General features: G+C 40.3%; 2 protein-coding genes across 4 annotated transcripts in view; one reads left to right on the top strand and one right to left on the bottom strand.

Moving 5' to 3' along the window:
* The first annotated feature begins 1,168 nt into the window (after positions 1 to 1,168).
* On the top strand, positions 1,169 to 8,932 carry cox4i2 (cytochrome c oxidase subunit 4I2). Its single transcript, XM_085260245.1, has 5 exons — positions 1,169 to 1,328; positions 6,914 to 7,007; positions 7,765 to 7,929; positions 8,023 to 8,154; positions 8,533 to 8,932. Exons 2-5 carry the CDS (start codon positions 6,914 to 6,916, stop codon positions 8,664 to 8,666), a joined length of 525 nt encoding a protein of 174 aa, XP_085116371.1. The 5' UTR covers positions 1,169 to 1,328; the 3' UTR covers positions 8,667 to 8,932.
* A 2,196-nt stretch (positions 8,933 to 11,128) lies between these two features.
* Positions 11,129 to 16,972, bottom strand: part of bcl2l1 (BCL2 like 1) — a 33,558-nt gene continuing 27,714 nt past the window's right edge. For all 3 annotated transcript variants that reach the window (XM_085260507.1, XM_085260508.1, XM_085260506.1), the window contains exon 3: positions 11,129 to 15,353. In XM_085260507.1, coding sequence (XP_085116633.1) covers positions 15,210 to 15,353 — 144 coding nt within the window. In that variant the 3' untranslated portion in view covers positions 11,129 to 15,209. The remainder of the gene's footprint in view (positions 15,354 to 16,972) is intronic.

The raw sequence follows: 16,972 nt of genomic DNA, 5'->3' as shown, positions 1-16,972 counted from the left end.
TAAGACTTGATAACGACTAGATCTTTTTTATTGTGTCCAGATATGCAAAACTCTAGAACTGACAGAGAGTGTACTTTGATTATGACTACAGATGGTAGGGAAGGAAGCAGCATGGGCAGGACGTTCCCCCAACTCTGCATTCCTGCCTCACACTACCACCTGGCTGAATTCCAAAACTTAGGAGAAAAATGGCACTTTTTTACTTTGTTTATCTTTTTGATTTCGCTCTGGAAAGTGCATTTAAAATTCTTTATCTACTTAGATGGAACACTAAACAAAGATGGGATAATAATTTATGACAAGATTTCCTTTCTTAGCAAATAACTCTAGCTGTACTTTGACCCATGCTGGCTGGCTTACATTATCAGCCAGCTTTTCCTGCATTTCCCAGACTATAAACTCAGATAGTGTCAGTGAACCAAAGCGTATAATCTTAGGGTTATATAAAACAACATGAGTGAAAGAAACATTCCCGACTAGCTCCCTTGCTTTTTAATAACAACATGTCTGCTTTATTTTCCTTTTTTTAAGTCGAGTTTAACTGAAAAGTGCTTTTTATGTCCCCACCCCCTCATGAAGAAATGTTTAAAAGGTTAATACCACCTTAACTGAATTTTGGGTTCTAGGTATTTTGGCAGACTCACACAACTGAGCAGTGTGAGGTTACTATGAAAAGTCTGTCCTTATTTGACCCCTGTCCTCCTGCCTGCACATAGGAGACTGTTGACCAGCTTGTGCACCACATATAACCCAGTAGCAGTTGGTCACAGCTATGAGATTAATGAGGACCTGGTGCCAGCGTGCACTTGTGCATGAATTAGGGGTAAATCGTGGAAACTTTACCCTTTATTTCCCGAAATCTCTGTCTGACTGTTCATATACAAGCACTCATCTCTCATTTTGTACTGTAAAAGATAGCCCACTGTGTGTCCTAATGTAAAATCCACAAATGTGAGCCCAAAGTCTCCACTCTGGCTGAATGTAAGCAGTGAAGAAAGCACATGGAGATGGGTCAGTAACAGAAGTGTAATGTGCCCTTGTATTGCCTTTGTTCTGCAGTCTAAACTCTGCCTGGCTCCCTTCTTTGCTATCACATGCTTTGCTTGATTGTTTACTTGCACTAGTTTGGTCACTCTCAGTCTAAGCTCCCTCCCTCTCTTTCTCTCTACACTCTTCTTTCCATCCAGCCTCTCTCACCCACACACCAGCTGATTCCTGCTTAGTGTTATGTGGCGATAAGGGCAGAGACGAAACGGGAAAGAAAGCTCTAAAGAGACCTTTTCTCTCAAGATTTGGCTTTTTGCTGCTGCAGCTTTAATTCATCTACTGTGAGTATCTTTCTTTGCCCGATCCAATAAACAGGCTGTAGTGTTGTTTGGCAAGGAACACTTTAGGAAATAGATGAAATAATAGACGAGTCTCCCTGCTCACACAACCCCAAACTGCAAGGGAGAGGAGGCGGACGTGCAGAAAAGCAACATAGATTGAGCTGAGAGATTTCTAGAAGTGTGTCAAAATGAACAGCCTAAAAAACCCACACTTTTAATGCAAATTAAAGTAAATCAGCACTACTGGTTATTTTTGCAGAATAAAAACTGAACTTCAAGATTTGTTGATGCAACTGTATAATTTTTTGTTTGCCAGTGGGTCTTTGAGTCAGTTTTATTCTGCAGAAAGAAACGGTGTTGTAAAGGCAAAACCGAGTCTCTTATTTCTTTCCAAATATGTGTTTGTAACACGGTTTAAATGTTTCCATTTACCTCTGCCCTTGCAGAAGGTCAGCTCAGACACTTCAACTGACTCATGGCCAATTTCCACCATTTTCACTTGCTGTGTATGGGGGTGGGTGTTGAGTAGTGGTTTGCCAATATGAGTGAGGACCAGTTTAAATTACATACCATTAGAGTGAGGGCGTTTTTAGGAAAGTGCGGCACGACCTCACTTTGGCACGGACTTTCAATGCATTATTTGAGTGTTACAATTTGGTTTAGAGTTCAGTTTAGAAATGAGAAAAGGCTGGGGTAAGGGGTAGGGATGTAATTGTGATGGTTATGATAAGGGGCTATGGAATGAATTTCCTCTGTGAAAATCCTCAAAAAGATAAACGTGTAAATTGAGGGTGTATGCTGTGCAGACATACTTGGTACATACTTTGTAGGGACTTTGCCACCTAACAGAGATTTTAGAAACATGTAATTCATTGGACAGATACTTCTAAAAGGTAGTTATTATCTGAAATGAACTAGGCCACTGGTATGGACCCTGCAAATAATACCAGGTAACAGTTTGTTTAGGTAAACTTTAACTATCAAGGATCAGACTTAATTTCTGTCTTAGTGTCTTTCTGTTAAAGCACTGTGCAGAAGTCTTGAGCCACAACTCATTTCTATATATTTTGTTAGCAAAACAGGAAATAGATGTAACGATTTTTGAAACATCCAAACACACATGGAAACACAGTAAATAATATTTTTAAAAACTGCATTGGAAGTGTTTTTGGGATGATTTAATTTGTGCTGGAAAAATGAAGCCATTGCCAATCAGAAACTTCCCAAATTACACTGAGCGTGGATCAAAAGCTGATGTTATATTCCTGTGTTCATAATTTCATCATTGTGACAGAATCCCCAACACCAATGGCTGAAATGTAGCCCCAGACTATAACAGAGCCTCCACCATGTTTCTCAGATGGATGTAGACACTTACTGTTGCACGTCTGTCCTGACTTTACTCACATGATTTGCCTTTTCTCCCCATTTCCCTTCCTTAACGATGGCTTCTTGTCAAATACCCTTCCACTGTGACCATTTCTGGCGAGGCTTCAGTAAAAAGTTAGTGGTTCAGCTTAAGGGTAAAAGCTATATTTCGGGTCCTCGTCTGTTTTTTTCAGGTTTTTTTATCTTTTCCATCTTTTTTTTATTTAAATTTTATCCTTTTTATCATTTCCATTTCTTAAGTAGAATACTTCAGATACTGTTCATCAGATATTGTTTAACTGGGCTTAGGGCTGCTAATTCTACTTCTATCCTCAACTTGTCCAGTTTCCTAAAATCTTTTAAAGGACATGCTGCACACCATGCCGAGCTTCCAGCTAATAACTTTGAGAATCACTTCCCTGAGAATCCCTGTTTGGGTTCGGCAGACAGGGATAAAATTCTATTTATCTATACCTAGGCCTGTCAGACAGTTAAAGGGTTAAGAAACATATATATTTTTGACATAGTGCTAGTACCAAAATGCCTAAAGATACAATTTAAGTTGGCTCTTTGCTAAGCTATTTATGTGTAAAAGGAACACAGGTAGCTCTACTGAGCTAGGTACTACTTTATGCTTGAATTAGGGGCAATTGTAGGATCAAACCTTCAGTGAGGCCTCAATCATAATGTCATGCGTACAGTGCCTTCTAATTAATATTCATTATTAATAATAATATTATTATGTGCAATGTTACCATCAAATCTAATTAGTTGGATGACCTATTGTAGTGTCTAAGAATAATTCAAAATAAATAATCACAGATTTCAATATAACAAAATACTTTTAGCCATGAAACCTGAAGCAAAGGCTCAATCGTCTTGGCCACAATTTTCCAAAGTAAGTTGAACTATTTAGCAGATGAAAAGCAGATAAATGGACAAACATGAACATGACTTCATTCTCTTAACCACATGCAGTAGAGCAAGTCCACATAATCATCAAGTACCTAAAATAAGACACCTATTTGTACTTGTTGACCTTATATCCATCCATTCATTTTTTTTCCTGCTTATCCAATTCAGGGTAATGGGGGTAGAGAGGTGGGGTGCACCCTGGACATGTTGCCAGTGTTTCACAGGACTTGACCTTATAACATCTTGGTTTAATAAACAACCCAGAATTTCATGAATACATCCAGTTAACTTCTTTCAGATAATCTATTATAGCAGATCTATTGACAAGTAATTAAAGATTACAACCTGTTCATCTGGACAATATAAAAACTCTATTAGCCCAGTTTTAACCTATTTTAAGCAGACACTTTCATTACAGTTAAGGAATCTCAAATATCTATTGCTCAGACTACTGCTACATAATGTTTGATGTGCACATTGTTATTTAAAAGCTAGCTAGAAATACCGTCTCTGCTTTGTTATGTGCAACAGGGAATCAGACGAATCAGGTGAATCTCATTAAGTGCTTTATAAAGGTGGCTTGGAAGAGTGCCAAATCCTCTTTTTGGTAGTCTGGCCACCTCATTATCTTTTGCTTTAGAGTTGCCAGATAATAAACCATAATAAAAAGCACCTTGATGCATACTCAAACATCCAGTTAAGTAAATCCCAAAAGGCTGATTCTGTTCATCTGGACGTTGCGTTTTCAGTGGGAGAAACGTTTCGCCACTCATCCAAGTGACTTCTTCAGTCTCAGCTGACTGCAGGTGTTGCCCCCCTGGTGTGACAGGTGCCTGGGAGGGGTGCGATCCTAGATCCCGCAGCTGTGTATTGACATAAAGAGGCACAGATCATGAACTTGTTTACGTTTCAACTGCAGGATTTATTCTGCAGATTTGCCTCCCAGGGGGGTTTACGCTCCTCCTGGCCGCTATGCGCCACCTAGTGGTATTTTTTTAAGTAATGCCATGGAAGATGTAAAGTGTAATTAGAAAATACTGATTTAACACTGAACGATATAACAAAGACCAAAATATAACTGGGGTGTTCCCTTTTTCCTTGTATGAAGACATAAACTGAACTAACATCCCCATAAGTCTTTTTATCTCTTAACTTTTTAACTATTAGTGTAATCCAGAGGTTAACATATGTTAACCTTTTACACAGGCTTCCCCAACCTGCAGGTGAACGACTGACGAAATGTTTCTCCCACTGAAAATGCTACATCCAGATGAAAAAAAATCAACCTTTTGGGATATAGTAAAAGTACTAACAACAAAGTGTTATTTTGATATTTTATGACATTTTGCATTCCTAGAGATGGTACAGGATAGAATGAAAACAGATTTAACCCTTCTGTGTTCTTGTTGTCATGATGTTACAGTGCAGTCACACAGTCACACAGGTGTTGTTGCTTCAACAGTGTGGCTTGTCATTAATAAATAAGACTTCTGTTGCAGTGGCAAAAAGAAGATGATGAGGTAATTTCATGACCTAAATCACTGGTGCAGATTTAAAACACACTTTACATGAAATACAGCAAACATTTCAAAGTGCTCTGATAATGTGGGGACATTGCTGTGTCTGTGTATTTTTGCTTTCTAAACAGTGTCAGAAATGTTAGCTAATGTAGGCTAGATCACTAGAGATTATTAGCTAAGTTGGATGTACTTTATTATTTTAGTTAGTTAAAAGTTCTGTCCCTGTTCTGGAAAATTGGGCTTCATTATTTGTTTATGGTACAGCTCTAGTGCCAGGTAACAGCAAGTGAAAAAAATGTTGCCCATCAATGGACAGCAGCAGTCTGTATTCAATTTAGATACTGCTATTCATATGTCCAGGTGTATCGACTGTCAGGGTGTTTTTTCACTGTCTTTATTGAATAACGGTCATGAGGAATCATGCATAAATACTTACAGAACAATAAAACTGATGTAAAATTGTTTGATGCAGACAAGATAAAGGAATAAAGCTGCATCTAATAATCTACAATACCACTGTTCATCAGGCATGCACAAAGATTTTATATGCTCTTGAAAAGCTTAAACTCTCCTATCATCAATGCACATAGGTCAGAGGGATCATCCATGACAAGAGAAGTGATTAGTCAATAGACTGATTTCTTATCTGCCAATCGCTGATCTAGAACCTAACATGCTCTGGAGCAGGTTGGGTTTGCACCCTACGTTACTATAGCGATGTTCCCAAGTGAACCACTTTGGTAGTACTGAAAACCCAGTTACCACAGTGATGTTCCCAGGTAAGAAGAGAGCCACCCTGGTAGTAGTGGAAACCCAGAGTTAATCCTGAAGTTACCTGGATTTTAGTGTGCAATATTCAATACCTGCTGCCACTGACATCCAACCACCGCACTGTGAAACATTCTGTTCCGCTGCTATTAGCATACTGTACTATTGTATCATATATACATATAAATACATTTATTTATATCTAAATTATATTTCTTCTGCCTTGTATAGTGTATAGTTTCTTCTATGTTTGCATAGTATAGTTGTTCTTAGGTATACTGCATCTATTTATTTATTCCTGCCACGTCCACCACTGCTGCTGTAACAATGTGAATTTCCCATCTCTGGGACTAGTAAAGGCTATCTTATCTTATATGACAATTAATACTGCTTCTTACTATTACTCTAGTATCAGATCTAGAAAATTTTACATTGGGGGGGGCAAGTCAGTCAACTCAGTGAAGTATGTGAAAACCCCCTATATGTAAATGGACTCAACAAAATATCCACAAAAGAACTTTAAAAATATTTATTGTTATTATGTCTTCTAAGAAAAAACGTTTTTATGTAGGTAGATAGGTTAGTTTAGACAGGTGCTGGGGGGTAAGGCTAACTAGTACCCTCGAATGTTAAAAATATTGTGTCGGAAAGAGAGATGAAACGCTTTCTTTTCCAGGTTTTATAGCAGTGATGTTAATGCGACATTGCAGAGTAAACATAATTAAGAACACTAATTCTGGCCTTATTGTATTAGTGCTGTGCATCGTGGCTCACTGCAGTGACGGTGACACTACACAGTGCAGCGCCTAATTGTATTTATCAATTACACCCGTGTTCACCCTGCTAGCAGCGTTTGTACGGCTCCTGCTGAGTGTTTTCTTCTCTCTAAAGACTCCAGTGTTTAACCGTCACTGACCTGTAACTCAAGTTACCGCTGAGGTTTGTCTCTACGGTGTCTATGACTATATGCCGGTAAAGTCATAATGATGTTAATGTACATTTACCTGTTTCTAGATGCTGCGTTTGACTACTGGGCGCGTGGGATGCCTCCTGGCCAGGCGCGCGACAGCTGCCGTGACTACCAGCAGCACGAGGATGGCGAGCAAAGGTGAAGATCGTTCAAAGGGGATTTATAGGTCCACTATAAATATTTTAATCTTACTTTTATTTAATAGTATAAGTAAAATGGCATCTCTAAAGTTTTTTCTGTCTCACAAAAAACGGTAAATACTGACAAGACCTTAAATTTTCAGAGCATAAACTTAAAAAGAACAATTTCAGACATATTAAGCTAACATGGAGATATGAAGTTTCTATCACGGCAGAGATGTGGAATTTGAAAAGTAGGCAAACACAGGTGTAAATTAAGGCTTAGAGTTATTGATAAAAACTGAAGTGTTTACCAACAATTTCAAATTCAAATTTTATTTGTCACACACACACACACACAACCATACACAGTATGACATGGGGGTGAAATGCTTGTAGCTGTACAATGCCCGACCATTAAATGACAGAAGAAAAGTTTTACAATATTTACAATTTACTACAAAAATTTACAAATTTCATGCTAAAATGGCTGCAGTTTATATTGTTAATATTAGTAATGGCCGAAACTGACGAAGATCGCCACCATAGAAAAGACGTGATCCAAAGGAATTATGGATTTAAGTCAAGTAATGTGATTTGTTAGTGGGGGGTTTCCCATCATGCAGTATACTGAGTTAAACAGCAGATGGCGCTTATGTACTTTCATAACTACACACTCATCTAGACAAGATGGTACCTGGGCTTATCAATGATGGAGTGGGTTGTGAGGGGGGACAAATGTACACTGCTGAGTATCTTTGTATCTGTGCCTCCAGAGGTGTCCGAGTCAGTGGACATGTCTCAGCCAATGTACTGGGACCGTGTGGACATCCCACTGCCTGACAAACCCTACAAAGATGTCCTGACTGATGCTGACAAGAGCCTGAAGCAGAAGGAGAAAGGACCCTGGGGTCAGCTGACTAAAGAAGAAAAGATTGCCTGTAGGTTCTTTAGTTTAGCTCATTATGCTCAGTAGAAGGGGGGGTGCTGTGTTATTGATGCACTCATCTTACCCCCCTCCTCCCCTGCTGCAGTGTATCGGCTGACGTTCTGCAAGACCTACCCAGAGATGAAGCAGCAGACAGCAGAGTGGAAGACGGTCATTGGGGGCATTTTCTTCTTCCTGGGCTTCACAGGCATAGTGATCTGGTGGCAGAGTGTCTACGGTAAAATCTGACTTTTGTGGTCTGAAAAAGTTAAACCAGTCTCTCTCGCAACGTAACACAAGCAATGCCTGTGGCTGAGAACACCAAACCTTTCTTGTCAACATCACACACTTCAGTGTCATTTTTTTTTTTTCTCTCTCAGCAGACTTTCATTAAGGAAATAACTAATAGCATTAAAGATGGCTCTGGCTCTTTTCTAATCTCCCAGTGAGTCAAACCAGCTGGGCCAGAAAGGACCTGAACAGAGCCTGGCACAGCTAGATGAACATCAGGCTTTAATAATGCAACTGTTTAGTTGGCAAGTTTGTTTGGCAAGTTAATTACAGGTGATACTGGAGTGTGGAGCATCATGTGAGTTGCATTCTTTTGTCCTTGTAGTCTACCCTCCACGTCCCAGGACCTTTGATGACGAATGGAAGTCCCAGCAGCTGAAGAGGATGTTGGACATGAAGATCAACCCCATCCAGGGCATCTCTGCCAAGTGGGACTATGAAAAAGGCCAGTGGAAATAAAGAGGGCTAGGCAGGGGGCTGAGGTAGCACAGTCTGGACCTTTTACCTGAGTGTGGCTCAGTTTGACTATAGGAAGCTGCTATTGCTTTTGAATGCTGTTACAACTGTCAAAACCACTAGAAAGATGGAGCCTCTCTAGGGAATTGTACTCTGTTACCTCTAGCTTTCCAAACAGTATCTTCCTCTAAAGCCACTTTAGCCTTCAGTCACAGGGATAACTCTGTCCGTCCTGATGTAACAAAATAAAGCTTGGCTTTTGTCTGTCATGTGTCAGGTGTGTTTATTGTGGAGTCCTGTGTATAGTAAGTACTTAACTGTGCCATTAACATCTAAGAATATTTACCTCCACCACGGAGGTTATGGGATATGAATAGATTCTTAAAGGTATGGACTGATTTCAGTTTTTGCCAGCAGTGGAAATCATTTTAAAAGGAAATGACTTTAAGTAAATCTGGGTCCAATAATTGTTTTAAAGGATTGTTTTTATAAGGCAAGACTACTGGCAGACTCACTTATTTTGACAAATATGAAAACAAAAAGCCTAAATTCTCAGTATTTGAGAGCCTTTTGTCTAACTTGTAAAGATGCAGGCAATCAGGCTGGCTAAGAAAATGCTCTAGAAGGCTGCGTTCGCAAATGTAGACTGCACATCAGTTTAAAATATGGTAAAAGTACTTTTAGTAAGTTCTTCTATGGAGATTCTGCATAACAAAAACAATACTTGAAGAATACATGGATGTTGGGCATGATGCTACAGTTTAAGGAAATAACACAATATGCTTTTCCTGACAGCAGACTTGTCAGAGTCTTCCGGTTTTGTGTGGTTCATGTTTGAATTATTGGATAGTTGACTGTGTGCGTGCTCATTGCTGTTCTGTTTGAAATTTGGTTTCTCGTGTTTGACTTTCAGATCATTTCCCTGTGGTGAGTTTTAGTTCATGAATGAGTCATGATGCCTGATTTTGCTGTACGGTTATTCTAGTGATGCGTTCAGTTTTGCAATTCTGTCTTTTGATTTTTAGTACCTTTAGTTCCTTCAGTTTGTTCTGTTTCTTCCTCCCTCTGTCTGCTCTTTGTGATGGTGCCTGTTATGGAAGGTTACTTTTTTTTCACGGCTGGTATTAGTTTTACTTCCTGTCTGTCTGTTTTCCCCTGATTCCCTGATTGTTCTCACCTGTGTTAATCACGCGCTGTCTGTTCGTGTTTGTCCTTGTTCAAGCAGGCTCACTAAACTCTTTTATATTTTTCCCTTTTAACATTTGTAGTTTATGTGATTTTGTTGAACTATTTCGTAATGTATTTTATTGAGCTATACTCTATTACAGATTGTCTTTACCCCTCTAAGACCCAACCCATTAAAACATAGCAAGAAAATTCTATTTTTTTGGAACTGAAATGTTTATTAACCCTTGTAACAAAATCCTCTTTTTTTGCTATATCATGTTATGTATGACATATTTTTTGTATCGCATTTGATACATTGGGTGTTTTGTTTTTGTTGGCAACTTTTTGTTAACAACAGTGTTAATTTTAGACAAAATGTTTTTTAAGGTTTTTAAGGCAAGTATCATGTTGATGAGACAGAAGTCTCAGAAACTCATGTAGCAAATATGATACACATGGCATTACAGGGTTAATGTTTCGGCACCTGTAACACAGAAGTTTCACAACTTTGGGGTTAACCGTATCTGAGTTAACACAGTAATATAACAGTAATAACAGTAATATTCGTTTTATTAGATAACCAACGCACTCCCCTGACTCGGCTGTCTATTTATGCAGCAGAAGTTTGCATCTCTTATCTGAGATATTATCACTGCCTGCTGTGTCAGCCCCTTCACCACCCCTGCATCCACCTGCAGGCTCTGAGAGAACAACGTGACTCATGTCAGTGTCCACAGGCAAAATACCAAGTTTTACTATTTAACTCAACTGATAATAATAATAATAATAATAATGGATTACATTTATATAGCGCTTTTCAAGACCCTCAAAGCGCTTTACAATTCACTGTCACATTCACACACTGGTGGAGGCAAGCTACAGTTGTAGTCACAGCTGCCCTGGCGCAGACTGACAGAAGCGGGGCTGCCATATCGCGCCATCAGCCCCTCTGATGACTACACATATATATTATTATACTCTTCTATTGCAATGACTCATTTGAAACCATAGCTTTCTATTTAGCTAGTGAATAAAGTTAATATTAGAAGTTTAGCACTGTTGATCTAAAAGCTTGACTGAAATCTCCATTGCCTCAGTACATCATGGTTGACCTTTATTTTCGCAACTCCCATTTCCTCCCATCCACTAAGCAGTCTTTTGTGGCATAAAATTAACTTTCTTCTGGCTGATTTCAGCTTCTGGCAAATACCCTGAATATTTAACAGCATATGTTCACGGGCATCTCTGCTCCAACACTCCCCACCACTATCCAAGACATCAGAAAAAGAGACTCGGCATATCTTCCAACAACGGGCTTTATTAGGTTCAGTGTCATTTCAAATTTTACATTGGCATTCTAAAGACATACAAAGTGACCATTGGACATGACAGCAAACTTTAATTTAGACCCAACAGGAACACACCGGATAACTTTTTTTGAAAATGTTTTCTTGATTTGTTTGCATTTCTTTTCATCTACTAGCAGTCCAACAGTCCTAAAGAAAAGAAAAAAAAACACGACTGACAGTGCACATGGATGCAACGATGGAATTTAAGGCCATTTGAAGGAGCACAGTTATGCTTTTTTTTTTCCTTTTTCTATTTTTTGACACCAAATATAAATAAAGTTGAAAGCCATCAGGTCTGTTTTAAATATTTCACTAAGCTAATACTATTCTAATCAGCTTAAATAACTAGCATATATATGTGGGGGGGTCGTGCCAATGCTGTCACACTTCCTTCATTTGTGCCTCCCTTCTGCCAGAAAGAAATTCACACACATGCTCCCGCACACACGCACGCACACACGCACACACATCTATAAATGGGTAAGAAAAGAGCTCGTTAGAGTCAGGGGCCCAGACAGCAGGGACAAGCCTGTGAGGAGCTTTTGATGGGGCTAAAAAAATAGATATATACTGTACTGGAATGTTTGAGAACATACCCTGGCTAACAAGGCGGTGAGGAGAACACGAGCAAACCAAACGATACTGATTATTCAGGCTATGCGTTTTGTGTGATTTTGGTGAAATATTCATAACCAGGTCAAAAATCAGGGCATTAACAGGAAAAATATGTGGACGGTAACATAAAGGAGCCAATATGTGACGTGAGTGATGAGTCCTTGTTTTGAACATGGAGGCAAAGCTGGTAGCTGGACACCATGATGGATGTCTCAACCACAAATCCTTTTTTCCTCTCTTGTTTGCATTACACTCTGTTCCTTTAATGTTTACTAGGTGTGGCTGAGTGTAGTGCCTCGATGAGAAAACAGCACTCGCCTGTAAAGCTCCACAGTGCTTTATTGTGCTGTAGGACATACTGTTCAGCAGAGAGAGGGAGAGGCTGTTTGGAATAAGATCAAATTTGGAAGCAGTGGGAAGATTCTGGGAACGGGAATGAGTGTACTCCCTTCTCCACCACCACCCCAACCCCATCCTTCCCAGTAAATTAATCGAGCAGTTGTTAGTGCACAACACGCCAGGCGACAAACACTCTTCTGACTTCAGCTTCAAATTAAAGATGGATAGGTGTCTCCTTCCCTTCCTCCATCTCCTGTGGACCGGCTCTGATTGGCACGTGCGTGCATGTGTCTGCGAAGCAGCAGGTGGGCCAGCTGTGACTGACACACGTGACTAAGTGCAGTGACAGCTGGGGGACCGCGGGAGGAAGAGGTGGAGCTGGATGGCGAGGGGAAGAGAAGAGACGGATGGCGGTTTGACAGCTCTGAAGCGTCTGGGGAGGACGAAGGAGGTGGAAAAAGAGGGGTGGGAGGGGTTTGTGGATAACTGGAATTGAGCGAGATGAGATATGAATGTTTAGATTTTGAGTTTCATGCTCCTACAGCCGCTGACAGCTGCTGATTTGCTCAAGATGGTACACAAACACGAAGTGAGACACATTTCTTTAGCTCGCAGACGACGTGAAGCAGAACCGCATCGTCTCCTGAAGGACAGCTGCTTCATCAGTTTGCTACATAAATCTGCTTGCTCCAGTGACGATAACACGAAGCATGAAGTGTGTCACCGATCAGTGTCAGATGTGACTAAAGGCTCAAAAATAAAAATTGATTAGGACACAGTGGGGAAAATAAACTATAGGGAGGAAAAAAACAAACAGCTGTGTGTTTGAACAGTGCAGCTCATGATTAGGATTTTATTGCAAAATAATCTGTGAAAATGACTCAAACACTTTCATCTACACCCCTCCCAAAAAAATAAATCTTAAACGAATGGTCTATTTTTAAGAAGTTATGGCTGCATCTAGGGGCTGTTTTCATTGTCAGTTAATTAAAAGCAGCATTATAGAAGTTGGACCCAATGACTTTTAGATCAGTAACAATCATCAAACCAGTTGCACCTTAATTGATTCATAATTTTATAGTAATATAAAGTAGCTGTAAATCCTGTGAAGCATCTGCACCTGGAGTATGAACAGGCAATAGACGACTGCTATTAGAGCCACGCTGATAACTGCGTCAACAATTCTGGTAGACCTCCAGCAGTGTTGTGCAGGGGTCATTAAGTCAAATACAGAGCTTTTGGTCATTTATATCAACACTTTTATTATTTAAGCTCTTACCACATGATTATTTTTGAACTGCCGAATCCATCTTTGCTCTATGTGATGACGGCCATGAAGTGTAGTTGAAACCTTGTAAGTGGATCTTGATCATGTATGAATGAGGCCAGTCGCACTCATTCATACAGGATTTGTTCATGTGAGCTGTTACATTGTCAGTTACTGATTAACTGTTCATACACCTGTTACTGATGCCTCATAGGAATTACACTGCAGCAGTGTTAGAATATATGACGTTTTTTATACTGTTTATAGAGGAGGGGGTGTTCAAACAAAGTAGTACCAAACATATCACCCAATGACAATCTTGAAGTGGACCTATTAAGGGCATGACTCACAGTCTTTAGATCGTATACTGGGCTTTGATGCCATTTTAGCCCCCTTACACTTCCTTTCAGGGAAGTTTTATGATTGGCTGCCTCTTGTAAACACAAGGTTTAAACAGCAGCAACATTATATGGAGGAGGAGATATGGCACTCAAAGATTCCCAGATAAAAATCTGTGGGAGAATTCTGAGATGCTAATGTTGTTTCCCTGGCTCTCTCGCCAAAAAGCCAATCAGCAGCTGAAACTGGAGAATTATTAGCCAATCATGTGTTTACACGCGTCAGAGAGAAAGAGTTTCGAAACATTTTCACTGTGCGGTGTCGGCCACTTCTCTATCATAGCAAAGATGTTGGTGTTTTGATTTTTCATGGTGGGAGGAGCACAGATGTTGATCGCGTCAGCTGATGACGAAATGTTCTGAAACTCCGCACACTTAAATTTGAAGCCCCATTTAATATGAGCACCACCACAGGACATATGCATGATAGGTCCCCTGTGAGATTAAAGACACTTCTTTCAGTGTAGCCAAAGCATGCCTGGAAACAATGAAGCTCTAGCTATTGCATGAATTGCTACAGTAATGGCTGCATTCTTCAGCTACTGTATGGTGAACATTGAGCGTCTGAGCCATGGCACCCTGCTCCTATGAACTGTGGTTGAACTGATTCTGACAACCTGCCACACGCGATGGTCGAACTGAGGCCAACTATGACCATAAAGCACAGACCAGTCGGGGTGGGATTTTAATAGTTGAGAAATAAAGAAAAAACAAAACAAACAAAACACACAAAAACAAAAAACCACGCATCAACAAACTAGTGGACGCTAATCTGCATGAGTCAGTTTAATCTAGCGCTCATACACAAGCCAACCGGCATGAAAGATAGGGTAAGGGGGAAACCCCCCCCCAAAAAACCCAATGTGTGAAGTGATGGGTTATGTTGCTGTATGTGACGGTGATCAGGATGGCTTGCAGGAAACTACGAAAGACTTACAGTAAACTTTCCCCTGACTTTGCTCTCCATATGGCACATACAGAGCTTTACAGAGCTGTGATTGTGGCGTCTGTAGGAAAAACAAGCTTCAACAGCAACACATCTGGAGCCATTAGATAAGTCTGGGTTAAACTGTAAGACTAGAATCGGTTTCAGCTTGTTCTGTTGATGAAAATGGAGAAACAAATTTGTTAAAACTATTACATATAAACAAGGTGTAGGAACGAGTGAAGAATGGAATGAAAGGAACAACTGGTTTCGGAGAATGGAAAACGAAACGTCTTTCAATATCTGTCTTCTTTCTTCTTCTCAACATTTGAGGATTCTTAGTCCACTGTGGGAGCGGATGGGGGGGAGGGATGCAGGATGGTAGGGGTTAGGGGAGTAAACATCGTCAGCAGCTATGATCAGACGAACTGGACCTTCATCTAAATGTTGAGGGTTGTGAAGGAGACGACTGGAGAGCGAGAGGGCTCACAGGCGTTTTTGCGCGATAAGCGCACCCGCCACAACGCCTGTCACCACCGTCATCCCCACCAGCAGCCACTTCTTGAAACTCTCCTGAGACCTCCGGCTTTCAGCCGCCGCATCCTGCCCGAAGATTTCAGCGAAGCGCTCCTGGAAAGAGAGACAAAGACGGAGTGTAAAGGGTTAATGGCAGGGCATCTGATGCACTCTGTGACATGCATGTGGAAAAACCGACAAGTATGCACACTTCCTAAAAATGCCCCATTTAAAAAATAAAACAAAACAAAAAAACCCCTACAGTATCAGGTGAATTCCCTTTGATAAAGGTCCCTCAGCCTCAAAAAGCTGCAGAGACATCCAATGCTGGCTATGACTATCACCACCCACACGCTCATATGTGGAAATTTCCATACAGGTAGGTCAACAGAAAAAAAACCCCTAAAAGACACCTGTAATGCCACATTTAAAAAAAAAAAAAAAAAAAAAAAAGGAAATAAACCACAACCCCCCTCCCCCCAAAGTCGTCCACTCTTTTCTGGCATCCCCTCAGAACCACTGTTGTTGTTACTGACATTCTTTCCCACTGTTGTCCTCAGACTGCCATGCCTACATTGCCGCCCACTGAAATCATTTCCTGGAATTGAGCTGCTCCGGAGCATACAATTTCTGGTTTCTTGCCACAGGGAGGCGCCAGTCAGGCTCTAATCCAAACCATAACAGCCATCAGTATTCCTCATCCCTCTCAGCTGACTCACTGGTGATGATGCTACATGTTGTTCACAGTTCAGAAGCATCAGTGTTTCACCTCAATAAGCACGATATGAGAGGCCAAAGACCAAATTGCGAGCACTCAATGAGAAAAAGTGAAAATGACTCATTCATATGTCTGATTCTTAGTCAGAGGTAAATACGAAAGGCAGCACACGGGGTCTCTATTCAGCGAGTGGTTGGTTGGGTGGGTGGCGTGTGGGGTGCTGTTACTGGAAACTCTGTATGTAGTCAGTGACACACAAAGACTATTAAGGTGAAATAAGAGAGTTTGTGTTGTCACTGGAAACGGAGGGTGTTTTTGTACCATACTGAAAGAGCAACTCTCTGAATTTCTGAACACGGTGGCACGTAGAAAAGTAATTTACAAATCTCTAAAACAAACGGAATCCTCAGAGGGAGTGACGAGATGAGTTTACACCTAAGAGGACCAGAATGCAGGATTTAAGAGGCTATAAAATATATAGTTTCTCTCTTATTTATCAGTGCCTGACTTGATGTAACCCACCACTACTTCCAGGAGGTGGCAGTACTGCACCTATAAGGTATTTACATACCAGTACAAACAAATCCAAGAAGGATAAAAAGTGAAGCTTGCAGAGCCAGACTGCTCTAAAGCCAAACATTTTCCAGGCTGATTGATGAGATGCCCATCGTTGCCTGAGCTGTACTGGAAACCTGATTTGTTCCACACATACTTGGAAAGGACTTCTTCCTGTTACTTCCTTTCATAATAAAAGTCCTTGACTTATACATGGCCTAATTTATGTGCATAAAATGCACATAGGCATGGAGAAATGCATCAAAGTAATTAAAAACCTACAAAAACAAAATTGTATCTTTGATTATATATGTATATTTTTATTTATTCATTTATTTATTATCAGTATTGTACATGTAATATAAGCGGAACGGTGTTCACACACACACAGTAAAGTGTGACTTTAAGATAAAAAAAAAAACCTGCATCATTCACCAGATTTGATTCACTCTGTTTATAG

This window comes from Mchenga conophoros, linkage group LG20 (genome assembly GCF_057382185.1).
Source record: "Mchenga conophoros isolate Kocher_MC1m ecotype Shallow Benthic linkage group LG20, M_conophoros_male_GT1.1, whole genome shotgun sequence".
Classification (NCBI taxonomy): Eukaryota; Metazoa; Chordata; class Actinopteri; order Cichliformes; family Cichlidae; genus Mchenga; species Mchenga conophoros.
Note: the sequence above shows the minus strand (reverse complement) of the source record. Positions and strands in the feature narration are given on the sequence as shown.

What these genes read in the sequence shown, in the direction of transcription:
- cox4i2 (XM_085260245.1), top strand. Translation starts at nt 6,914, where the DNA reads ATGCTGCGTTTGACTACTGGGCGCGTGGGATGCCTCCTGGCCAGGCGC. An exon ending in TAAAGAAGAAAAGATTGCCT is followed by an intron (nt 7,930 to 8,022) that starts GTAGGTTCTTTA and finishes CCCCTGCTGCAG; the next exon opens with TGTATCGGCTGACGTTCTGC. An exon ending in CTGGTGGCAGAGTGTCTACG is followed by an intron (nt 8,155 to 8,532) that starts GTAAAATCTGAC and finishes TTGTCCTTGTAG; the next exon opens with TCTACCCTCCACGTCCCAGG.